This window comes from Orycteropus afer, unplaced genomic scaffold (assembly GCF_000298275.1).
Source record: "Orycteropus afer afer isolate SDZICR_OR568_19922 unplaced genomic scaffold, OryAfe1.0 scaffold00135, whole genome shotgun sequence".
Lineage (NCBI taxonomy): Eukaryota > Metazoa > Chordata > Mammalia > Tubulidentata > Orycteropodidae > Orycteropus > Orycteropus afer.
In genome coordinates, this window is record NW_006921722.1 from 7687607 (window position 1) to 7713905 (window position 26299).

At 47.3% G+C, this 26299-nt stretch overlaps 1 protein-coding gene across 1 annotated transcript in view; it reads right to left on the reverse strand.

The window, feature by feature from the left end:
* The window catches only part of TULP4 (TUB like protein 4), a 204274-nt gene that overhangs the window by 93959 nt on the left and 84016 nt on the right, over positions 1-26299 (reverse strand). Inside the window, exon 2 of the mRNA XM_007945276.1 lies at positions 6958-7086. Within this exon, the coding sequence (XP_007943467.1) occupies positions 6958-7086 (129 nt within the window). The remainder of the gene's footprint in view (positions 1-6957; positions 7087-26299) is intronic.

Here is a 26299-nt window from a genome sequence, read left to right on the forward strand (position 1 = left end):
CTTGGAGGTGAAATGTTATCCTTTTATACACAGTTGGATTCAATCAGCTAATATAGCAGAATTTCTGTACCTGTATTTATGGGGGAAGCAGAACCATCATTTCCCTTCCTGTGATGTCTTTTCTTGGATTGGGGATCAGGCTTATGCTGATCTATCAGAACGAGATGGACCTCAGTCTCTCTTTTTGCACTCCTGAAAGAATTTGTATATATTGGGATAACCCACTGCCTAACAGTTTGGTAGAACATGCCTATAGAACCATCTGGCTCTGTATTTTCTTGTGAATAGATTTTTAACCACTGTTTCAGTTTCTTTAATAGTTTTGTACTAGCCAGACTTCCAAGCTTATTTCTTTTTGAGTTACAGTACCTATACATTTTTAGGAATTTGTCTGGTTATATCAGTTTCAAAACTGTTGTCAAGTAGTTGTTTAAAGTATCTCTTATTATCCTTTTATAAATCAGCTTCATTGAAGTGTCATTCATATATAATAAGATAGAGCTCTCTCTCAGCAGTCAATCCCCTACCTTCAACCTTGGTCCCAAGCAACCACTGATCTTATTTCTGCCACTAGTTGCTTGTTCTAGAATCTCACACGAACGGAACCATACAGTATGTTCACTTTTCTGCCTGGCTGCTTTTGTTCAGCACAGTGGGTTTGACAGTCTTCTGTGTTCTTGCCTGTGTCACTAGTTCATTCCTTTTCACAGATGAGTAGTACTCCCTTATATGGATACACTACAACTTACTTTTCTATCCAAGTTGCTGGACATTTGGGCTGTTTCCAGTCTGGGGCTATTATCAAGTTGCTGTGCACATTCATGTACAAGATTTTTTGTGAACACATAGTTCCATTTCTCTTGGGTAAATACCAAAGGGTGGAATTTACTGCTGAGTAATAAGGTGAATACATGTTTAACCACATAAGAAAATACCAAGCTATATTCCAAAGTGGTTATCCCATTTGACACTCCCACCAACAGTGCATGTGAGTTCTAGTAGACACAGAAGCTAACATTTGGTGCTGTCGGTCTTTTTGATTTCAGTTATTCTACTGGGTGTGCAGGAGCCCCTGTGTGTACCATATGGTTAAACTCTTGACTACGAGCCAAAAGGCTGGTGGTTGAAACCCATCCAGAGGTACCACAGAAGACAGGCCTGGCAATGTGCTTCCAAAAGGTCACAACCTTGAAAACCCTATGAAGCAGTCCCACCCTGCACACAGGGGGTCACCGTGAGGCAGAATCGACTCAAGGGCCACTGACCACAACAAAGGGTGTGTATGGAATTGCACTGTGGTTTGAATTTGCATTTCCCTGCTGGCTAAGGAGGTCGAGCAGTGGTTCATGTGCTCAGTGATCATCTGCATGTCATCTTCTGGGAAGTAGCTGTTCAAATCCTTTGTCATATCTATCTATATATACATACACAATACATGGAGATATATATAAATACATTTATTAGGTCATCAACCTTCTTATTATGTTGTAAAATGTTTGTATAAATTCTGGATATAAGTGCTTTTTCAGGTATGTGGACTGCAAATATGTTCCCCAGGCCCTGGCTTGCCTTTTCATTTTCATAAGGTATCTGTCAAAGAGCAAGAGTTTGGAATTTTGATGAAGCCCCGTATCATTTTTCCTCTGTGGCTCATGGACTTGTGGCCTTCACAAGGACTGGTGCAGAAGTCCAGGGGCAGAGCTTTCCTCCTGCACTGTCCCCCAGAAGAAGTTCCGTTTTCACAGTGAGGCCCACAGCTCCTTCAGAGCTCATCTGTGTGCACAGTGGGAGCTAAGACTCACGGCTCATTTTTTTTTTCTTACAGCTGTTTAGTTGTTCCAGAGCCATCTGTTGAAAAGACGTTCCTATCCCCACTGAATTCCTGAGCCATCTTTTCATGCCTTTGGTTACTGGTCACCTTTCCTGGGTTTTTAATTAATTGTTTTTTATTTCCTTTTTTATTATGAAGTGTTTCAAGCATTCCACAGAAAACAGAGAAAATACCAAACGCTAGGTTATCTACCATATGACAGCATCAAATTAAAATGTATCGCCACATTTATGTTAGCCATTCATGTGCGTGTGTAAAAATATACCCAGCGAAACCTGCTCCCACCACCCAGTTTCAGACACAAAGGTCAGTGATGGTGATGCTCTTCACCTGTGTCCACACTCTCATTATTTCTGTTCCATTGTCTCCCTTGTTTTTCTGACTTACTATTTGCCAGATATTTTTTGCATCCTTTTACTTTAAACTTCTATGTTAAGTTTTAGGTGTGGCTCTTAATACCATATACTGGGGTTTTTGAAAACATAATCTGCCACCTTTTATCATTTAATTTGTGAATCTATCTCATTTACATTTATTATAATTTTTGTCGTATGTTCTTGTTTCTACCACTTAATTTAAGTTAGTGCCACCTTTTGCTTCTTTTCAACCTTTTTTAACTTAAAAAAAAAAGACACATATGTAATCTTCACTCTTCTTAGACTTAGAAATATCCTATTTCCTGTAAAATGTGTGACACTACCAATACCACACATTTTGGGTGAATAATAAGATGGATGAACAGACACCCCCAGGACATGACCTTCCTACCATTTCCCCAGCAGGGGCCACGGTCTCTGTTGGTGACCAGCCACTGTCCCCATGAATGGTGTGGCTTGAGAGGCAGCTCCTCAACAGCTGGTGTAAGGGACCGAAAAAGCTGTTTCCTTGGGTCCATGCAGAGGCTGGTTATATTGATAGATGTTTCAATCAAGCATACGATCTCACTTTAAGAATTTAAAGCAATTTTTATAAACCAAAAATATCCCCTGGAGTCTTCTTAAAACTGAACAACAGCTTAACCAAACCAGTGGGGGAAAAAAAAAAGAGGTCTGCCTTGAGCATTGTGGTCTTTTAAGAACTATCACCATGGGCTCAAAATGTCAACAGCAACTCCAGAGAGTACACAGGAACCTCAAGGGGCAGTAAGTTCATGTTTATGGGGAGGAGCACCCTAGAAAAGGAGGGTGAAAATGGCAGCACAGCTGGAAGAATGGGCTCCATGTCACTGGATGGGTGACATGGGGCAACGGCGGGGCTCTGCCACTCTCGACCACAACATCAATCAAATTCAGAAATAAAGAACTGAAAGCAACAGTTTTCAGAGAAAACACATTACCTTCTGCAACAAAATTTAAGGGCCTGTCGCCTCGCAAGGATAATGCTGCTTATTTGCATGCTCTTAACTCATTTATCTCAGAAATTATTTGTACTGAAAGGAAACACTCCCTCTAACCAGAGGGCAAAAACGTACAGCCAGCGCAAAGATGCTTCTTAGAGACCCAAGCAAACTTACAGCCACAGACCTGGATGATACAGGAGGTTTATCTGAACTAACTAAGATTATTAAACTAGGTCATCATCGAGTGGTAAGAATATGACAATCAGAAAAACAGAGGTAGCTGTGTTCCAAACGCACTCCACTGCTCCAGCTGGGCTTGGATGGCGAAGGGGCGTGATGCTCTTCCTGACGAAGACATGTTCTCGGACACAGATTCGTGATACTGAGCCAGGCACAGGCGTCCTCAGTGGCTGGCCCTGTGAGGCCATGCCAGCCCCATGAAGGATTCACGATCCTGTCCTGAAACACAACTGTTCATGTAGCTTCTGCCAACTGTTTGGCTACTCTGTGACAATGCAAGGTACACTGTGTAAGAAGGATCAATAGTCATTTCTTTTCAGAAGAAATAGTTCTTCTCTGAGCTGGTTTCAAGATGTCCCTCCTCCAGCCACGAAAGGATGCTGGCACCAGACATTCCCCAGGTGCAGAGCCACCTGCCTCACAGTGACTCACCACCACATATGGTCTGCCTGCAAGACAACGCAGCACAACAGGCCTCCCCAAAGCATAGACGGTTCAATGGTGACAACTGCTCAGGCGAGTCCTGAGAGTTCCAGAAAGCAGAACTGTAAGAAAAACTGAATCGGATCACAAGCTGTAGCAAGGACTCTGGTCATCCCCAGCTGACACGGGCTTCTGTCAGGTTCCAGATGCTTCCAGAGGCTCTGACTGATGCCAGTGGTGCCTGGCCGCTAAACTGCAGGCTGGCAATCCCAGTCCAACCAGACACCTCGGAAGAAAGGCCTGGTGACCTACTTCTGGATCTCAGTAACTGAAAACCCCACAGAGCATAGTCCTGCTCTGACACCCACGGGCACCATGAGTGGGAACAGACTTGGTGGCGACTGGTGAAGACTGCTGCCAAGGGTTTCCATCCCTCGGGGGCTCACTCACGCACAGGTCTGAGTCCATGCCCTGCTCTTGTTTCCAGCATGCTTGCTTGCTCTAACTCTCAAGGGGAAGAAGGGCTTAGGGACAGGGCAGCGTGAACCACGCAGCTGCTGGACAAGATGCTGCTGCCATGATGCAAAAAAGTGTGGCAGTGGTCCCCCTCTCGGCTGGTGTGGGCCCCCTCTCGGCTGGTGTGGCCCTTCTCTGGCAGTAAGGAAGTCTGAGCCCTATGAGATGTAATATAACCACACAAGGAATAAGAGTGCGTGGCAGAGTGTATGGATTCAGCCTCAGCTCTTCCTCCCACTAACTGCCCTGGGCTGACAAGTTCCTTGGCTTCCCTGCCTTGGGTTTCTCTTCCACTAACTGAGAATGACATCTTTTGAATGGGGTGCCTACAAAGATCAAAAGAAACGACATTTACCATTTTCTTGCCATCCCAAATCTGCAGACATGTTGTGGCTAATCACCGAGTCCTACGCTTTGGTTCGCAGGAGAAGCCCAGCACTTTAGACCCTTATGGATGAACCTGGAGAAATCTCCACATCGCAGAAAGCAAGGGAGCGGTGTAACCTCCACGCCTGAAGCACGTCATTGGTGATGGTATGGCTGCCGTTTACAGGACAGGCAGGCTTGAGGAAAGGTGCTACGGGGTAGTAGTACTTCTACACACAGTAGGTCTGAGCATTACAAATGTATAGTGACAACAGTTATGATGCAGGCACTGTCATGAGCACCTCACATACATGTTGTTGTTGTTGTTTTTGTTATGTGCCGTCGAGTCGGCTCTGACTCATAGAGACCCCTCCTTGGGTTTCCGAGGCAGTATCACTACAGAAGTAGGATTGCCCAACCTTCCTTCCGAGGAGTGGCTGGTGGGTTTGAACCACCAGCCGTCTGGTTAGCAGGCAAGTGTCTTAGCCACTATGCTACCAGAGCTCCTCCTCACATACATAGTCTTACTTAGTTCCCACAATGAGTCTTTAAGGCAGGATTCTTATACTTCCTGTAACCAGCCCTGGCTCTGGTGGCACAGTGCGTAAGGCATTTGACTGCTAACCAAAAGGCTGGTGGTTCAAACCCACCAGCCACTCCTTGGAAGGAAGACTGGGCCATCTACTTCTGAAATGACACCACCTCGGAAAGCCAAGGCGGGTGGCTATGAGTCGGATCTGACTCGATGGCAGTGAGTTTGGCTTGGTTTGGCTAAGCAGACTGTCCTGGCAGTAGAGTGGTGATTCAAACCACTGCAGTTCCTCAGGAGAAAGATGTAGCCATCTGCTCCTGTAAAGAGACTGTTGTTGTTGTGTGCCAGCAAGTCAATTCCTGTTATAGTCCAGAAAACTCTACAGAGCCGTTCTACCGTCACATGGGGTTGATGTGAGTGGACATCACCTGATGGCACATAAAAACCACCACTTATTCCAGTTGACAACAGTAAGGCAAGAGAAGTAGCTGACAAAAGGCTACACAGCCAAGAAGTCACGGATCCTGACCCCAACATCGATCCTCAAGGTGACATGAACTCCCTACTTAGGGCCATGGAGGTTTCCACACTTGGGGCTCCACTTCAGGAGGGTCAGCAGCCAGAGGGTGGGCTCTGCCTCTTCCTCTTTCATTCCACGGAGGTAGGCAGTAAACTGAAGGGGGCTTACCAGGGTCGGTCCATGTTGTGTTTACATGAACAGACAAACTCACACTCTCTCTCTCTCACACACACACACAGAAGAAGGTTCTGTCTTTACAGAGAGCTACACTTGTCCTCTGTAATCATGTACCACGATACCGTCACCATGAGTCAGGATCCACCTGACAGCAACAATCAACAATACCTTCATTCTCTGCAATTTCACTTCCCTTGACTGGCCCTTCAAACATGGGGTGCACACAGCGTATTTAGCAAGGGGTGGGGGAGCAGAGGACAAACTGCCAGTTCCTTAGACATATGCAGCGAGCTAGTCACAGGGAAACCGTCCGGGGATGAGTGGTCCCAGAAAGCCCTCCTCAGCCAGCATCCATAGGGGACCAGGGTTCACATTCCCAGGACCAGGATGGACTTGAGTCCTGGCACAGAGAGGAGGTGCTCGTGGAGCTCACCCCTCGAGTTGGAGGAAGAATGTGCTGCAAGCCAGGAGAACCCTGTGGAGGCTTCTAAGAATAGACGCCTCCATAGGGCCCTGCCAGTCACTGGCTTCCTCCCAGCGGAGAGGACTCTGCACCAGAACGGAAGTGAGGGCCGCAGGGGGCTGCACTAATTGAAACTTGACAGAAGAGAGTGTGAAAACCCACTGCTTGGTGAGAAATCATCTTCCAGGCTCTCCCAGAGAGAAGCAGAAGCCTACAAAACAGGGAAAATACCTTTAGAAGGAGCAGAGAAGTGATATGCTAGAAGCCCTTCCGAGGGTCCAAATTTAACATGGAATCACACACTGAATGGTGAAAAAAACGATCCCACACATTTAATTAAAGCTTGAACCCTGACAGTTCTCACATGCGGCGGCAGAGCTGAAGGCAGGAACGTGATCCTATTTTAAGCTAGTGACATACTCTGAGGAGTGAGAAGCCGGTTCTAATTTTATTTATTCCCACTCCTCTTTGTTTGGGAGAGAGTTTTCCGTGATGTGAAGCATTTTTTCCAGAGTACTCGGTCTGGCACTCCACCCCAGCCCCTGCTCACCTGAGCCCCACGGTCGTTGACCAGCTCCACAGACCACCTGCCCTCATACTGAATCCACACGAATATCCCTCCGTCCGCATCACACGTGGCCAGCTTCTGGTAGGGCTCGTTCCACCTCACCAGCACGACCTAGAAAAAACCAAGATGGTGTTTACCACAGTGGATAACCCAACAGACCATGAGCATTCCCACAAGGTGATCAGACTTCAGAGCTAAACATGCTATCATTAGTCAAAGGAACATGGACACAAACACACCAGTGACCATGGGGACAGCGTGGAGACAGGCAATGTTTCCCTCTAATGCCGTAAGTCACAGTCCACTTGATGGCAACTGACAGTCCAAAGAGAAGAGTGAAAGAGAATCCAGGGAATTAGTGGAGGGGATAGGGCACAGGCCACACATGACAGTTTTACACAGAACCAGGTCCATTCTGTCAGGGCTTCCTAGAAAACAGCAGACACTTGTGCAAATGATAAATTATGGCAAGAAAATGCCCACTGGCACAAAAACCAGGAGAGGGACACCAAGCCTACATGATCCAGCCCCTGCCTCTCACTGGCATGCACTGTTTCCTCATCTGATGGTACCGTGTGATGGGAAAACGGATTTTCACAAAGCTTACGCATTTTACGCAGGATACTATTTATTTAGTACAGAAAAGGGAAGGTGCACATCTCATTTAATTTCATTTTCCTTTAGAAGTGAAATTTTCTATACTTTTTCTGGACTACCTTATTTCTCTCCACAGTTCACTGTCTAAACATGGACAATTTGGAAAAAACGTACAATTGAAAAATCTAAGCTGTTTAGGGTTTATCACAGAGGAAATATGAAGAAACTAAAAGCTCAAAATTGTGTTTTAAGAACTTCATTTTATAAATTTGAAAAGATCTGAGCCACACAAGTCATTCCCGTGTTCCTGAAATATCATCTCCTCATCTCAGAATGGCAGACGCTCTGGGAGGTGATTTGTGGGATCTGGTAAATGCCGAGTTCTCTGTTGGCAACCCTCACAGAGCCCAGTGAGTCCTAAAAGGGAATGAGGGTTATGAAATGGTCCCTGGAGACCATGAACTGCAAGCCGCAAAACCAACCCCACAAGGTGCACTGTGGTGAACGTTTCCCAAGGCTGTCTTCTTGATGACATATTATGCTACAGGACTAATACAGAGTTGGAGGACCTGAGGCCTCTGTGTTCAGGAATGTGAAAAGCCCAGATGGGGAGTCAGAACATTTTTGGATACAGAGATATAGAAATATTCCAAAATGATGTACATCAAAACGTATGCGTAAGGGTTGTATCCTTTCACCACAGTTATTCACCCTGTATGCTCAGCAAATAATCCAGGAAACTGGACTATATGAAGAACATGGCCTCAGGACTGGAGGAAGGCTCCTTAACAGCCTGTGATATGCAGATAACACAACCTTACTTGCTGAAAGTGAAAAGGACTTGAAGCATTTACTGATGAAGATCAAAGACTATGACTTCAGTATGGATTACACCTCAACATAAGGAAAACAAAAGTCCTCACAACTGGACCAACAAGCAACATCATGAGAAACAGAAAAAAGAATGAAGTTGTCAAGGATTTCATTTTACTTGGACTCACAATTAATACCCATGGAAGCAACAGTCAAGAAGTAACATGACGTATTGCAAAAGACCACTTGAAAATTGTTCTGGTTCCCTAGTGCCACTCTAACAAGAATATACCACAAATGGGATTGTCCTTAACAAACAGGAGTTCATTCTCTCACAGTTTGGACGCTTTAAGTCCAGGTTCAAAGTTCCAGGTTCCAGGGGCTGGGTGAAAACCCCTCAATCTTGGGGTCCAGCTCTGCCTCCTGCTCCTGGCCCACTGGAGCTAGAGGCTTTTCTTCACTCCGACAGCTGCTGGCTGCTGAGACTGACAAGCTCAAGGTTGGCAAATAAAAAGGCACAGTCCCAATGTTACCAAACCACATGGCAGGCCATTAACTCAGGGTCATTGTAAGTCCCAAGGTTGGCAGAGCATGGTAGGCTGCTGAACAACGACATGGCTACATGCAGGGTCCAAGCGTGCCATAAGCCAGAAATCATTCCCCAAGGCTTCTGCTTATATACAGGAAGCAGATCACATCCCAAAGGCAGCTACTCATCTGCTCACAGTAGATTCCACCATGGAGTTGATTGCCAGTGTCATGGGGAATAATATATCCAGCTGCCCAGCCATTCACCCAGGCCTAGCCAAGTTGACACACAAACTGAACTACCACAAAAACGTTAAAAAGTAAAGATGTCACTCTGAGGACCAAGGTACACCTAACCAAGCCATGGTCTTTTCAATTGCCTCATGTGCGTGGCAAAGCTGGTGAATGAATAAGGAAACTGAAGAAGAGCTGACACATTTTAACTGTAGTGCTGGTGAAGAATATCAACTATACCGTAGACTGTTACAAAGAGTCGTACAGGAAATCCAGTCAGAAAGCTCCTCAGAAGCAAGGATGGGGAGCCCTTGTCTTGCTTACTTTGGATACGTCATCAGGAAAGACCAATGTCCAGAAAAAGACGTCACGGTTGGTCAAGTGGAGGATCAGCAAGACTGAGGTAAACGTCCATGAGATATGCTGAGCCACAGCCACCCACGGTCCCAGACACAGCAATGGTCAAGAACACAGTGTGGGACCAGGCAGCGTTTCGCTCTGTTAGACGGGAGGCCACCACGAGTCAGAGTTGACAGGAATACAGTCAAGGAAAACATCATCAGACACTCAGCACAGCACTCCTGCCGCTCCCGAGAAGTCTGTAATCGGTCTCCTCCCAGGACACTGGACCCAAGCTGCTAATTATATCCTTGTGAACTTATGACACCTGTGTACATGGTTTCTAAACTCTAACTTACAATGTAAACTAGAAAACAAGGCCACAGACAGATGGTGAAGGACCCCTCACAATGTCCAGACCCCCATCCTCCCACCCATTTTCCATCGAACCCACATTTCCTGCTTTCTGACCAAGAGGTAAACCCATCACTTCGAAAAGCTATACTATGGGCACGTTGCTTTTAGGTTTCACATCTGTTTCCAGGACACTGAGAGCTAGGAGAGATCCCAACTTAGGCCTGACCTAAGGTGGCCTTAAGCTAGGTTCCCAGCCAGCCTTGGTTCACAACACTGGATGGTCTCGGCACTCACTGAAAGATGCTTAACAAAATCCTCAAATATTTCAAAACGAAATTATTATCCATTTAAACTGCAGAGAGTCCTAGGCCTCTTTTCAAAGGTTCAGCGAAACTGAAGAAAGCCATGATGATCCAATTTTCTAAAACCGGGCAAATCTAATCTAGCTGCTGGCTAACCATGCTAGGAGCTCTGGAGGCACAGTGCCTATGGCATTTGACTGCTAACCAGAAGGCTGGTGGTTCAAACCCACCAGCCACTTCTCAGAAGGAAGACTGGGCAATCTACTTCTGTAGAGATACTGCCTCAGAAACCCAAGGAGGGGTTGCTATGAATTGGACTCGACTTGACAGGAGTTGAGTTTTGTTTTCTGTTTTTGGTAACCATGCTACAATCAACTGCCAGGGATATGGGTGTCAAAAACACCTTAGGAGTCCAAGCTAGCTTCACCCCTCTGTTGAGACCGCCTCCTTGTTGCTGAGTCATTGCCCTTCCACGTGGGACTCACACAGTCCATAGCAACTATCAGGTGTGCGTCTCTGGCAGCTCTGTGTGCTTGGGGTCGTGGAGCAAGTTTTGTCCATCTCTGCATACAGACATGTAATAATTTTGATATACTGTGCCAAATAATTATATAAAATGAGAAGTTGTGATCCTTATTAAATAACTGTAAAATTATTGAAAACTATTTTGAGTAAGTTATTTCCAACTCCCCAAGAACACATCTGTCCTGGAAGAACTGCAGCCAGAATGCTCCTTGGAAGCCAGAATGGCCAGACTTCATCTCGCCGACTCTGGTCACATTGTAAGAAGGGCCCATTCCCTGGAGAAGGATACCATGCTTGGTAAAGTGGAGGGTCATGGAAAAAGGCGAAGGCCCCCAACAAGATGGACGGACACGGTGGCTGCAACGATGGGCTCAGGTATAGCAAAGATTGTGAGGCTGGAACAGCACCAGGCAGTGTTTCATTCTGCTATGCACAGGGTCACTGTGAGTCAGAGTTGATTCAATAGCATCCAAGAGCAAAAACAAGCACACACTGGAAGGGCAAAACAGAGGTCGGAGGGGCAACCAATCCCAATTCCTTTTGCTTTTTTTAAGACTAGTTTTAAACAATCTTCTTTATTTAAATTACTGTTTGAATTTTTAAACTCAAAGTCAAAACAACAGCAGGAAAAGTCTTTTACTGACATCGAATGTGTTAAAAATTTAAAATTCCCAAATGATTGCTAAAAGCCATCTTCATAAAATCCATAAGATGATCTGGTCCAAGTAGCACAACCGACAAACGTGTGTGTGGCTGCAATTTGGTCCCGAAGGCCTCACCCTCCATTTTGGGACTCATTAATCATCTAACACCCATAGTGGACGTCAAGGTGGCTCCCACAGAATGGAGTTTGGCAGTAACAGGATATTCATGGTCAGTTCTGAAACTACGCCCCCCCAGTGAATAGTGAGCATTTGCTGCTCTGTAAGGCCCGTCACAGAGTAACTTCTGGTGACAGAGCACAGAGGTGGAGATTTTTGCCTTTGACATCCACTGCTACGTATGGTTGTGTATTTCATGAACACTGACAACAAAACCCCTTCTCCTCACAAAATAACTTGCTCATTCACAGCACAATATCAACACAAAAGAGCAGAGCTAAAATCACGTAAATTATGCCTAACATGACATTACAGAGTCCTTGGCCTCTTGACAACACAGTTGCCTTTGTTGGATAAATGAAGTCAATAAATGAAGTTAACAGACTAAAGTTCATTTTTCCATCATTCTTAAATCAGTTGAGGGACAGCTGTAGATGAGAACGTGGTCCCTGATCACACACTGGTGGCTGTGAGTACTAACTGGGTAACTGAATAGGAGGTTACCTCCTCTAGGTTCCACAGAAGAAAAAGGAGGCTATCGGTTTCTATAGAGTACAGCCTTGGAAAACCCTGTGGGGCAGTTCTACTCTGCCCTACACAGTGGCTACTCAACAGTTTGGACTGGTTTGTCTAAGCTGGAGTATCTTCCAGGTGATTCTTGTTTGAAAAGAAAGTAAAACTGCTAACGTTGTTTCCCGGGAGGGGAACCCTCCTTTCCTCTCGTCTCCAGGTCCTCACTGCTGCCTTATCCTTCCAGCAGCTTCCTGTTTTCCAAATCCTTCCAGCCCGTTCGGCAACGTGAGCACACACGAGCATGCTGCAGGATCTCTGACTGAGGGCCAGCTGGGCTCTGAGCTGCCCAGAGTAGGTGCCAGGGTGCTAAGCAGCAGGCAGCCTAAGGCAGAGCTCGCCTTTCAGTTTCAACACAAAGCAGACTCCTGCTTCCTCGGCACCAAGGGCTTTGGTGGTCAGGTGGCAGCTGAAAAGCGTGCTCCCCCACTGTTAGAGGATGAGCTAGTTTGACATAGGTCTTTGGCTGTTCTAAAAATGGTGGCCTGTCACTCTGTGATATGAGACATGTTCCATCCTTTTATGACGGTACTGTTACCAACGGGCGTTTATGAAGAGCTATCACGGGTAGACTGGGGCCATCTGCTCTGTGGTAGAGCCCTACATTCTATGCAGGGGCCTGCACTGGATTCCCAGCCAACACTTCACGCAGCCACCACTCACTGTCAGTTCAGGCCCATGTGCAGCTAGGACACTGGATGGTTTCAGTAGACCTTCCTGACTCAGCCGGACTGGGGAGAAAGGCCTGGTGACCTACCTCTGAAAAGCAGCCAGTGGGAACCCTGTGGATGACGACAGTCCCTGCAGATCCACAGCAACCGTGGGGACGGCACAGGGCCTAGAGCACCTCGTTCTGTCAGGCACGAGGTCACGTGAGTCGAGGGCCCACTTGACAGCAGCTGAAGACCACCTTACAGGTAGAGAGACCTAAGCTACAGATGTAGGGTAGGCAGCTCAATGCCTCTTCAGGCTGTAAGCTACCACCCCAAATAAAGTCACTTCCACCCCTGAATTACTTTTACGCAGAGTGACAAGGACCACTCATCATCTCCAGGATCTGGAGGCAGGAACCCTCAAATGAAGCTGACAGATGAACTTACACAGGAAACACCCAGTGAGCAACCAGTACTGCCAGTGTCCACACATCAGCTTAAAACATGCATCATTGGAATGAATGGCTAAACACAAACGGGTAAAGTAACAAAGCCTTATAAGTGACCATCATCATTCAATCCTTACTCTGTAATTTATTACGGGAGACAGCAACAGCTTGTACTGTTCAAGAAAAACAGTAATTGCTAGTTTAATTTTAGACACATTCGGTTATTTTAATAAAGAACCCAAAAGCATCGTGAACCACAGGCTGGAAGGAATTCAGAGAGAACAGTATTTCACAGAACAATGCCAGCCAGCAGTCTTCCAGCAAAGTCATTGAGAAAGTGTGGTCCCTCTAGCTCAGTGGTTAGGGGTACGGACTCAGGGCCTGCATCCTGGCCTTGCACTGCTCAGTGCTGTGGCCAGGGACCACTCGCTTACCCACTTTGGGGGCTTTCCTCATTTGCCAGGTGGGGTGGTAACAACACAACTTTCAGAGTTGCTGCGTGGAGTATAAGGAGAACGGACTCAGAACAGTGCCGGGCACACAACAGTCCTTCACCAAACTTCTTTAACATTAACTTGTGAACTAAAACTTCAGGATGATAAAGACAGGTCCAGCACAATATTTAAATGGATGCTCCTGCTGCAGCTAGCCACCGCTGAGGCGGTCCCTGACACGTGGTGACCCGGAACGTTGCCTGGTCCTGCACCAGCCCCAGGGTTGCATGCTGAATCACCGGAATCTACGGGGTCTTCACTGGCTCATTACTGGAAGAGGATTGCCAGGCCTGTCTTCCTAGGTCTTAGCTTGGAAGCTCCACGGAAACATACTCAGTATCATGACACCAGGCAAGCCTCCACTGTCAGATGGACGGTGGCTGAGCAGGTAATACACGAGCTGGGAACTGAACCTGGTTCTCCCACATGGAAAGCAAGAATCCGACCACTGAACCACCAACGTCTTCATAGCTGAGTGGATCGCTTCTTATTTAATAGGAGATAAACGTTTTGAAAATGAGCCCCTTTTCCAACTGATCTGTTGGCACTCGCATCCTCAATCTTCAAGATCTCTGCATCTTACTGACTAATGATACCATGAGGTCTGCATCACCGTGGGCCTGGGATGCACTCCGCCCCTTGACCTCTGGTGGAGATGCCTGCACCGCCTCCCCACCTTCCTTCCTGCCACGACTGTGCACCTTGTCTGCCGGGTCCTAGTGCAGGCAGCTCCCCCCACGCACACACTCACTCAATGCATCTCCCTCGCCTGAGACGGCTGCTTGTTTGTCCCCAGTGGCAGCAGACAGTCCACAAACATGTTCACCCCAAACTTTCCTTGAAGGCTACTAACCGTGTTTCTGTAGACTTTTATATTATTCATTCATTCATTTTTTCTCTTTTCATTAAACTTTTAAAGGGAAGAAACATTAAGATGTCAAATTAGGTCAAACAAGAGGATTTTTTTTGGGGGGGGGCGGATAACAGCTTCATCAAGACACAATTCACACACGTAGAACACACCCATTTAAGGTGTAAAGTTCAATGCTTTCTTAGCATATCCAGAGTTGTGACATTATCATCACAATATATTTTAGAACATTTTCATCACCCTAGCCGGGAAGCCCAGCCCATTTACAGATCACCCTGTCCTCCACACCTGCTTCCCTCATCAACCACTACCAATCTCCCTTCCGTCTATGGCTCTGCCTCTCCCGGGGGTTTCTCAGAAATGGAATGATCCAGTGCGTGGCCTTCAGTAACTGGCTTCCTTTGCTCAGTATCACACGTTCGAGGTTCATCAATACCATAGCAGTATCAGTAGTACTTCGTTCCTTTATACGGACAATAATGTTCCATTGTACGGATAGACCACATTTTGTTTCTTCACTCATCAGCTGATGGACACTTGAGCTGTTTCCACCCGTCAGCTACTATGAATGATGCTGCTATGAATATTCATGTATCAGATTATGTGTGGACATATGCTTCTATTTCTCTTGGATGTATACCTAGGAATGGAAATGCTGGCTCAAATGACAACTCTACGCTTAATCATTTGAGGGTCTGCTGGATGCTTTTCCAGAGGGGCTGCACCATTTCACACTGCCTGCCAGCAGTGCAGGAGTGTTCCTGTTTCTCTACATTCTCGCCAACACTTGCTATTGTCTGCCATTTTTATTAGAGCCATGCTAGCGTGTTGTGAACTGGCACCTCAGTATGGTTTTCACTGCGTGTCCCCGATGGCTAATGAGGCCGAGCGTCTCTTCAGGGGCTTGCTGGCCATTCTATGTATCTTCATGAGCAAACTGTATATTCAAATCCTTTGCCCATTTTTTAGTTATCTGTCTTTTTAGTATTGACTTTGGGCGTTTCTCTTTCTTAAACCCTCTGAAACACTGACTACACTTGAGGAACACTTTAGCTTTTATTTCCAGGCAATCCAATTTATCTCTCTCATTTAACTGTTCAAAGTTCACTCACTCATTTAATTCAATTTGTTGGTGAGAAAGGAAGGAAATGGTCCAGAGACAAGATGGCAATCAGAACACACTCCAAACTCCAGTCCATGGTCGGCATCCTGTGATCCACGGACCAAGGTGCCTCTAAGTGGCTCAGAACCGGAATGGGGAGAAGGGGAGGCGCTCCCTTCGTCTTGGCCACTTGAGGACATGGCCTAGGAAACTCAGCTATATATTCCTTCCTGGTATTTTTCACAGCCTCCTTGCTGGAAAACTATACATCTTCTTTTTAGGTAGAGTTTGTGCTCTTAGATAAGGCTGAGTTAGGGGAAAAAAGAACTCCAGGTCTCCTAATGTGGGCATCAACTTACCATTCCCAGCCTCCCCAGTACCAAGTGTAGCAAGAGTCTTCCATCAAAGCACCAGATAAACCACAACCAGGTAACCGGCTGCTGCTGAGTAAACTCCAACTCACACAACCCTGTGTGTCAGAGTAGAGCTGGGCTCCACAGGGGTCTCACGGGCTAAGTTTCTAGGAGAAGATCACCAGGCCTTTCTTCCAAGGGACCTCTGAGTAGACTCGACCCTCTGACCCTTCAGTTGGCCACTGAGAACTTTATTTGCACTCTCCACTGTCCACAGGGAACCCAACAGTTAACACCTTCATCTCCTGACTGTTCTTAGCCACGGATGGGCACATTCCAACTCCACTGAGATCAGATCCACCATGACTCTAACTCTTTCCTCTCTTGCTCAATCTCAGATACTATCTCCTGTATAAAAATTTGACTGGAAAGCATATTCAACCATATATACTATTCAGTGAGGTTACAAAGCACCTCACTGTCATGAACTAGCCATTTTTACCCATTGTCACCTCCCCGTCACTCCCACTCCTGGATACACAGTTACTGGCTTTAGCCATTTTGGAATTAAAGCAGACATTATAAACCAACCACCTCTTACTGATGAGGAAAGAGGCTAATGAGGCGTGCTGACGTTTCTGAGGTCACACACCAAGCTCAAGTTAAAGTCAGGGCTCTAGCCAGAGCCCCAGTCTTCCTTCTCCAACCCTCAGTCAGCCAAGCAGGCCCAGGCCATCAGTCAGCTCACGCATACCCACCAGGTACCTTTGAGGTGCAGCCCACAGGGACGCACCTGGTGTAACCACCAGAGGAATTGCTTCCCCTTCCTGTCTAACTGGCATTCTTCCTCAGTCATCTTTCTGCATTGCAAAAACGCCCCAGAAACAGGTATGTCAACAAGTTCTGGTTCTGACAGAAAACTAAAAATCACACTAAAAAGCAATAAACTAATATGCTCCTGGCCAATACATCACATCAGTAGGAGCTCTGGTGGCATAATGCCTAAGGCACTTGACTCCTAACCAGAAGGCTGGTGGTTCAAACCCACCAGCCGCTCCCAGGAAGGAAGGTTGGGCAATCTACTTCCGTAGAGATATAGCCTCAGAAACCCAAGGAGGGGTCGCTATGAGTCAGAATCGACTCAATGGCAGTGAGTTTTTTGATTTGAAAATGTTAGTGGTGGTGGATTACAACAGAGTTTTATTTCAACGTCTCTATGTTTCCCGGGCTTTTTTTTTTTTAAATAAGGAATGTATTTTACTTCCAACTTCACACACTTCTGAAGAAAGTTTTTTCTTTTTTTTATTCTTCGACAGAGGACTGAACAATTTATCTCAGTAATAACAGTGATAGTAACTGGTGGGTTACAAATCATTTCTCACACATGAACTTGGTTTAAGCTTCACCAGTACCTCAGAGGGCATGAGTGTCATCTCCCCACTGTACAGATAAGAAAACTGGAGCTGAGAGAAACTATGAATTTCTCCATAGACTTTTTTGTTTCTTAACTTAAGAAAGTTTTGGCAATATTTATGGCACATAAAAGGGTTTAGAGGAAAATTCACCACAAAATATTCCCCTCACTCAGCATAAGAAAATACCACCAGGATGGTGAGAGGCCCTGTGGATTCCCTCCTTCAGATCGCAATCCTCTCTCCTCTGAGGGAAAAAAACCAACAAAATAAACCCCCTCTTTCTTGGGAATTTCTTGTTTAAAGTTCACATGCACTTTATACCTTTATTACACATGTATGTATCCCCAGTACACCATGTGGGGCTGTGTGTTTAACGTTCAACATGAATGCAATTTTCAACATACCCTCAAGAAGAGCAATTGAGATCAGAACCCTCCAGGGGCCCACCGTCCAGGTTAAAAAGCTATCAATAATTTGCGTGCTTTTCTGCTTTAAAACCCCAACGTAGTCTTAACTCAGCATTGTGGTGTGAAGCCTACCCTTGCTGACAGGACACCTCTACCCACAACCACTGAGGGTGGAAGCATCTCCCGTGTAAACCCAGTGGAGCCCTGAGGGCATCACCACCAGGCGGTGGAGCCGCTGGGCATGACCACCAGTCCTTTATTCGTTCCCGAGGTGATAAACGCACAGGCCCCTTCAACTTTTGTCTTCTGCTTTCACTAACAATGCGGGTCGTGAACGTCCTGCTGCGAGTCTCCTTGGGCACATGTGCAGGACCTCCTCTAGAATGTTCTGCTGAGGGTCTCCATGGGATCAAAAGCAGGACTTTCTCTAGAATGTTCTACTGCAAGCCCCCTTGGACACACGTGCAGAACTCTCTCTTGAGGCTGTAGCTAGCAGTGGAACAGCTGGAAGGAACGACATGCAATGGTGTGAACACAGAGTTTCCATCCCCCCAGCAGCCTGTCTCTACCTGACATCCTAACCACAGTCAAATGTGCTGCCCACGTTCACGTTTGCCAGTCTGACAGGTGTAAAATTGTGTCATATCTTGCTTCTCATTTGCATGTATCTCCATAAAGCCAAAAAACCAAACCTACCATCATCAAGTCGATTCCTACTCATAGCAACCCCCAGTGGGTTTCCAAGGCTGTAACTCTTGGAATGGAAGTAGACTGCCTCATCTTCGTCCTGTGAAGCAGCAGGGGAGTTTGAAATGCTCACCTTCTGGTTAGCAGCCACACACCTTACCCACTACGCCTTACTCACCAGGTCCTTGTATCTCCATAGACTTTTCCATTTCAATTCGTTTGTAAATTCCGTGTGTCGTGCTCTGAGAAGACAAATTCCAGTGGTTCCTTTTTCTCTGGGCTCTCCCTTGCTCTACTTGAGCAAAGTGCTCACTCAGTTCCAGCCATTCTCCTGCCGTCAATTCTGCCTCCACTCAGGATTTCCCCCAAGGAGTCGAGGTCTTACGTGCCAACAAAGCATCACGAGGCCCCTGAAGTAAACATTACCAGGTGCTGTGCGGGCAGAAAGCGCAGAGGGCGCACCACGTCCCAGGAAGCACGTGCTGCAGTGGGGACTCCTCATGAGTGGAATACCTTAGAAGAGGTTACCTCTGGTTGGTCTAAAGATTAGCCCAACTTAATCAAAACAACAGTGAGAAACCATCTTGTCCCAGCACCAATTTCAACAAGACAGAAAATAACAAACGCTGGCAGACTGGGACTCTGACACACTGCTGGTAGGACTGTAAAATGATATACCTTGTTGCAATGCAGTAAGGGCATCTGCAGGAAGGGAGAGTGCTCAGCTGCTAACACAAAGGCTGGCACCTGGAACCCACCAGTGGACCACGGGAGAAAGACGAGGCAGTCTGCTTCCGTAAAGATTTACAGCCTCGGGAAGCCAATGGGCAGGTCGCTATGAGTTGGCATCAACTTGATTACAGTGGGTTTGGTTTGGGCTTTGCTTCCGTAAAGACTACAGCCTTGGAAACCCTCTGGGGGAGCTCTCCTCTGCCCTGTGGGGTCACTGTGAGTCAGAATCGACTTGTTGGCCACGGGTTTGGTTTTGGTGTCAGGGCACGTCCGCTGCTCCAGTTTTCTGTTTTTGTCTTCTACAGCAGCTACCCTAGCTGGGCTGACCTGGCAGTTCTCGCTGCCCACCTCCCTCTCTACTCAGTCCTTCCAGAACCATCTAGGTTCAGAATGGCATTCTAAGACCCATCTGACATCCACTCTCTGCTCATGCGTCCCTGGACCAGGCAAGGTGTTTCCAGGTTTGGGCCTCAGCTGCCGCCAAAGCTGTCAGTACAGCAGATTATTTGAGGTACCAAAGAAGCTTAATTAGGGAACTCCAGATTTGAAAATAAGTTATTCTAAATAAAAGGTATTAACCTCTATGTATAATTAGAAAAAGGCCATTCAGTTGTCAAACCAAAAGACCCAAACACAGTACCATCAAACAAACAAACAAAAAAACCCCTCAAACTCACTGCCGTTGAGTAGATGCAACTCATAGCGACCCCCTCCTTGGATTTCCGGGGCAGTATCTGTATGGAAGTAGATTGCCCAACCCTCCTTCCGAGGAGTGGCTGGTGGGTTTGAACCGCCAGCCTTCTGGTTAGAAGTCAGATGCCTTAGGCACTATGCCACCAAGTCAATTCCAATTCATAGCAACCCTATAGGACAGAACAGAACTGCCCCACTGAGTTCCCAACACCGTAACCTTTAATGAAACAGGCTGCCACATCTTTCTCCCATGGAGCAGCTGGTAGGTTTGAACTGCTGACATTATGGTTAGTAGCTGAGTGCTTAATCACTGTGCCACCAGGGCTCATACTGTTATCCAAATCTGCTAAATCCTGGTATTGGTGATTCAATCAAAATATTTCATTCTAAAACAAGGGAGTTACTCTTATTAAAAAAGAAAAAACACAAACTCACTGCCATTGAGTCGGATCCAACTCATAGCGACCCCTCCTTGGGTTTCCGAGGCGGTATCACTATGAAGTAGATCACCCCATCTTCCTTCCAAAGAGTGGCTGGTGGGCTTGCCTTCTGGTTAGCAGTCAAATGCCTTAGGCACTATGCTACCAGAGCGCCTATGAAAATTGTGATTGTACAAAAGGATCTGATTGTCAAAATGACCTGTGACCTGAGGCAATCCTTATGATCTCCCTTTTAGAGAAAAAGAAATAGGTTCAGAGCAGTTAACTGGCCCCAAAGCACCGACCAGTAAGTAAGAGGCAGAGCAGGGTCCAGGAGCCAGGTTTCTCCATTGCCAGCCTAGTCGGTTTTTCCATCTTTAAAAAATGAACTAAGGCAGAACCGTGTGATGATACCATGTGTGGGTCACCTGCTCATCGAGGAAGAGTATGGTGTTTGCGAGGAATGCTTGGATCCTTTTAGGCCAGAAAGCTATAACACGTCTAGACTAGAAAACATGTACGTGCCACCCAAAATAAACACGAGAAATGTTCTGAGGAAACCAAAAGAAACTCTTGGGGCAGAACTAGGCGACGTGAGCACCAATCCTGAGCAGCCCTGTGTTTACCGTGAGAAAGACCCTTCTGAACACAAGAGCCTAGTGATGGATGGACTCCTTCATACGGGACCCTGGACACTGTCAGGGTTTCAGCAGCGGCCTGACAGCCAGCTGTTGGGGTTCTGAGAAGAGCTCACCCTTGAGGGTTTGCTAGATAAGAAGAAGGCGACCTCCATCTCACGTCAACTCCTAAGCCTGATCTTAAGACACGTCCTGTTATCCTTCACTCAACTTGCTGAAGGACAACTCAGTGATTAAAGCAGCTGACTCAGCTATTTTGAATAAAAATCTATATTTTCAATATCATAATCATCTAATCTACCAGGTGTGTACTGCAGGCATCACGCACCGTTAATCCGATGGACGAATTCCCACAACACTCCTCTTCTCTCCTCAGAGCAGTGGCGAGGTGGGGTCTCGGCAACCTGCTGAAAATGCCTGCCTCTCAGGCACCGCATGGGGCGTGTGGCCAGGGAGCGGCGCTGCTCCGGACACGTGGCCGCCGCCTCTGGCCCGCAGCCGCCTCTGGCTGGCTGTCCAGTGCAGATGACAGCACATGCTGGAGGCTCAGCTCTCAGCCAGACCAAAGCATCCTTCCAGCCCTGAGAGGCAGAGCAAACCTGGGGCTGGCAAATGCTCTGGCTGGCTGCGGGAACCCCGAGTCTTGTCTGGGCTGCAGCTCTCTGAGTCTTTGTTTTGTCTGCTAAATCAGGTTGGCCTTGATCGTTTCTCAGGATCCTTCCAGCTCTAGGATTCTGACCCACTGGATTCCAGTCAATCCTGTGGCCCTTCCTAAGCACACCAGCCTAAATTGAGAGAGGCTGCTTGTTAAATAATCATCAGTTCTTCAAGTCGTAAACACACACTAAGACGTTACAGAAATTCACACACAGAGAGTGAACATGCCTTGACGTTCGGTGCCTCCAACGCAGCTCTTTCTTGTCTGGTGTCTGTTCTGCACCTCGGATGAAGGACCCATACGACACCTCGGGCCAAGTAACAGCACGCTCACCCTCATCAGGTCAGCCCGACAACTCCTCCTCCTACCACCTCCTTCCGGTCATCACCTCTGCACACATTAATGGCTTGTTTTCAAATGACTGCCCATTTCTGCGTTTTGCACTGAAAGGAAACCACGCTCAGTGGCAGGAGGAACCACCTTCTCCTTCCTCCTCTCTCCATTTCACAAGACTCTTGGGCTAGGGGGATTCAAAACCTACTGCCATCGAGTTGAATCTGTCCCACAGGACAGAGTACAACTGCTCCATCGGTTTCCAAGGCTATAAAGCTTCTTCTTTTTTAAAAATCTTTACTGTAATCTGGGTGAAAGTTTACAGACGAAATTCATTTTCTATACAGCAGTTCATACACATTTTGTTTCATGATGTTGACTGCAATTCCCATAACGTAACAGCTCTCTTCCCACTTCCTCCCTGTGGTTACCTCTTCCCTGTGTCCTCTTCTAAAGCTATAAATCTTTATGGCATGTTTTTCCCATAAGTAGCTTGTGGGTTTGAGCTGCTGACATTTTGGCCAACAGTCAAATGCTTTGACCACTGTACCACCAGACCTCTTTCTGGCTAGGGGGAAGTAGCTCCTTAATGGAGTGTTTATTGACAGAGAGGCTCTCTCTCTCTCTTTTTTTTTAATTGTGCTTTGGGTGCAAATTTACAGAGCAAAATTTGTTTTACATTCAACAGTTTGTGTACATTTGATGTCACACCCTGATTACCATCCCCAGCCCTAACTCACTCTCCTCCCCTCCCTTCCTTGTAACCATGCCCCCTCCCTTGGGAACCAGGCACGGCTGTCTGTCCAGCTTTCCCTCCCTGTGATGCTGCCCTCTGCTGCCCATGGCTGATTGCTCCAAGGGGTGTGTCTCTGTAGAGTGGGTGGGTGCACCGCCCTGGGCTGACTGTTCTGCATGTAAGTCTTTCTACTTGTTGGGCTGCGAGCCAGTTCTCGGGAGTGAGTCCTATCCCAGGCCTGAAGGGTATTCCAGGGCCACAGTCTTGGGGGTCCCAGCAGACTCCATCCGAGCAGTCATTCTAGTCATTATTGTGCTTTTGAATTTTGCTCCACATTTTTCCTCCCACTCTATCCAGGATCTCCAGTCCCTTAAGAAAACGCACACAAGGCCTCTGTGACCACAGACTCCTCTTCATTGTGGTCCAGGGACATTCCCTGAAGGACAGCTGCTCTTCAGGCCTCTGACAACCAGCATGACCTTCTGCTCTATGAGGGCTGTAAGGGACAGTGCCCTACCTTCCGCCCTGAGAGCCACGTGGAGAACCAGCTGCCCCTGACTGCTCAGTCCCAGAGCACAAAGGCCCAAAGCCACCCCAGATGCTCATGTCTTCACTGGGAAGAACAACTGTCCCAGAGATGTTATTTTCCCAAGGAATATTCACACCTGTGCTGCTCTTACAAATGCTAATCCCCAGAGTCAACTCTTTCCTTCAAGACAACGTCCCACTTCCGATGACAGTCCCAGCAGTTGAATCTCTTCATTTCCTCTCCACAGTTGAGCCAGTCCCCTACACCAGTTGAACAGGCCACAAATCTCTCAGCAAATGTGCCTGCTGCCACTTCCTGTTTTCCAAAAGGCCCCCTCTCTCAGTAACATTTCCTTCCTTACTAGCACAAGGAGGAAGGACAGACAGACGGACATAGAGAAGGGAAGACAGAAAGAGGTAAGAAGGGAAAGGCTGAAGATAAGGGAGCTCAGGATGAACATTTCACACCCAGAGCTCATGGGCCTCCCAGGCCCGTAGGCAGCTGTGCAGGGCTCCGTCACGATGAGCAACTGTTGTGACCCTGGGTGGTGCAGACAGTGAAGGTGTTCAGCTGCTACCAAAAGACTGGATGGAGGTTCGTGCCCACTCAGAGGTGCCTTGGAAGAAAGGGCTGGCAATCTACTTTCAAAAAATTGGCCTGTGCAAACCTCACGGAGCCCAGTTCTACTCTGACCCATGAGGGCACCGTGAAGGCTGAACACAACTCAATGGCAACTGGTGCTGGTTATTGTCGTTACTACCATGCCGCGTGCCTTTCTGACACCTGAAAAACAGAGGGGAAATACAAGGCACCCAACGTGTCTCTGGAACACTCACCAGTGGGAAATTCCAGGCTGGGCCAAACGCTGGCCTTCTCGTTCCTCAGCAGAGACCCCTGCTTTGTTCCTTCTTTTCACCACAGCACAAAGTATTTAAGGTGGGAAATCTAAGTAGCCACTTTCACTCATTCCAGTCAGACAGCAGCATGGACCAAGCTCACCTCCCCACCAGCCACCTCTTCTCCACAGGCTCCATTCACTTCTGCGGCCTCCCGAAGTGGTTATCTGGTTATCAACCTTTCTGCCCACCCCAGGGCACCCAGGGATTCCAACACACTCACATGGGTGACTAGCTACTAGAAAAGGAGCCTCAACTGGGGGTGGGGGCTGGGAGTGGGCTCCAGAGGTGGCACAGATTGACAAAGACCCCACGCTCGGCTGAGGGCCACACCTAAACTCCTGCCCCAAAGCCTATGGGTTGGGTTCTTGGTGCTTTTGCCTTTGAAGCTAAACACAGTCAAGGCTCTGGAGGGTGGTCTATAATTCCACCCTGGGCTGTGGCACCTCTCGGGGCAGACAAGACTTAAAGGGCCCCGAGCCCCAGAGGCTGTGAGGAGGGCACCCCTGCCACTGCAGTCCTCTCTGATCCAGGCCTGCTCAGCCCCTGGTCCCTAACCTGGTCCCTGCTCAGTCCCTAACCAGAAGGCTGGCGGTTCATCCTGGTGCCCACAGAGCAGGTCACACCTGAAACTAGCCCCTGGCGCTTAGGCAATGGTTTCAGGAACTTCTACCACTGTTCTGCTCTAGAATCGGCATCTTCCTGGAAGAAAACCTAAAATAAAACACTCTGTACTGTAGTGGGCATTCTGGTCTTACATGGCTGCAATAACCTGGCATGTCAGGCATGAGCTGACCATGAGAAATGGTTCACTGGAGTGAAGAGGGATGGGGCATGACCAGAGAGGGACATTTCGGTCCAGGCACCAGGAGAGTGCTGTGAGGAGAGTTTTTTTAACTCTCTTAACAACTGACGATGGAATACCACCATTCTGATTTTACACAACCGGACACTCTGGCTTGGAGTGGTCAGGCGCTATGTTCAGCATCACATAGCCAGTTATGGTGGCAAAACCTTCAGACCCAGACCAAACTCCCCCAGTGGAAATGAAAACACACCACACGACAAGTGACCTCTAGGAGAAGAATGTTTCAGCCACAAATATAACTCATGACTGGCTCTGACCAGATGCTCAGACCTCAGGTCTATTTTCTAAATCCAGACACTTGTCTTCTGCTTATTTCAGGACAGAGCCTAGGACACCACGCTGTGCCATCAATGGTCCTACATTAGAACTGAAATGTCACCCCTCTTTCTGTGACACAGTGCTTTGTAAGTAGAAATAGGAGTGAGAAATACAGATCGTGAGGTGAGAGTAGCTGTGCTTCTTGTCAAATTCAACCACGATCCTGTCTCAGTTTGAAAGAATTGAGATGAAAGTTCAGCATTCCCCAAAATTTGACCAAGACAACCATTTACAACCAAAGAAGTTATTTACAAAAAGTACTGCATTCTCCAGTTGTTGTCAGGTGCCATCAAACTGGTTCCTACTCATAGTGACCCACGTACAAGAGAATGAGACACTGCCCAGTCCCGTGCCAGCCTCACAATCATTGCTGCGCCTGAGCCCACTGATGCAGCTCCTGTGTCAATCCATCTCATCGAGGGTCTTCCTCTTTTTGGCTGACCCTTCACTTTACCAGGGAGCTCTGGCGGCTTAGTGCCTAAGGCATTTGACTGCTAACCAGAAGGCTGGCGGTTCAAACCCACCAGCCACTCCTCAGAAGGAAGGTGAGGCAATCTACTTCTAGAGTGATACTGCCTCAGAAACCCAAGGAGGGGTTGCTATGAGTCGGATCCAACTCTATACCAGTGAGTTTGTTTTTTTAGTTTTACTGTACAAACGTAATGTCCTTCTCCAGGGACTGGTCCCTCCTGATAATATGTTCAAGGTATGGGAGATAAAGTCTCACCATCCTTGCTTCTAAGGAGCATTCTGGCTGTGCTTTGTCCAAGACAGATTTGCTCATTCTCTGGCAGTCCAAGGAGAGCCAATATCCTTCACCAACACCACAATTCAAATGCATCAGTTCCTCTTTGGTCTTCCTTACTGATTGTTGTGGTGCAGTGACCATGGCTTCTCTAGCCATGGTCTTTGTGACTCCCATCAGAGGACTGGTGGGTCCATGTAACTATTGCGTGTGGCCCCCCAAGGGAACTGGATAGCTTAAAC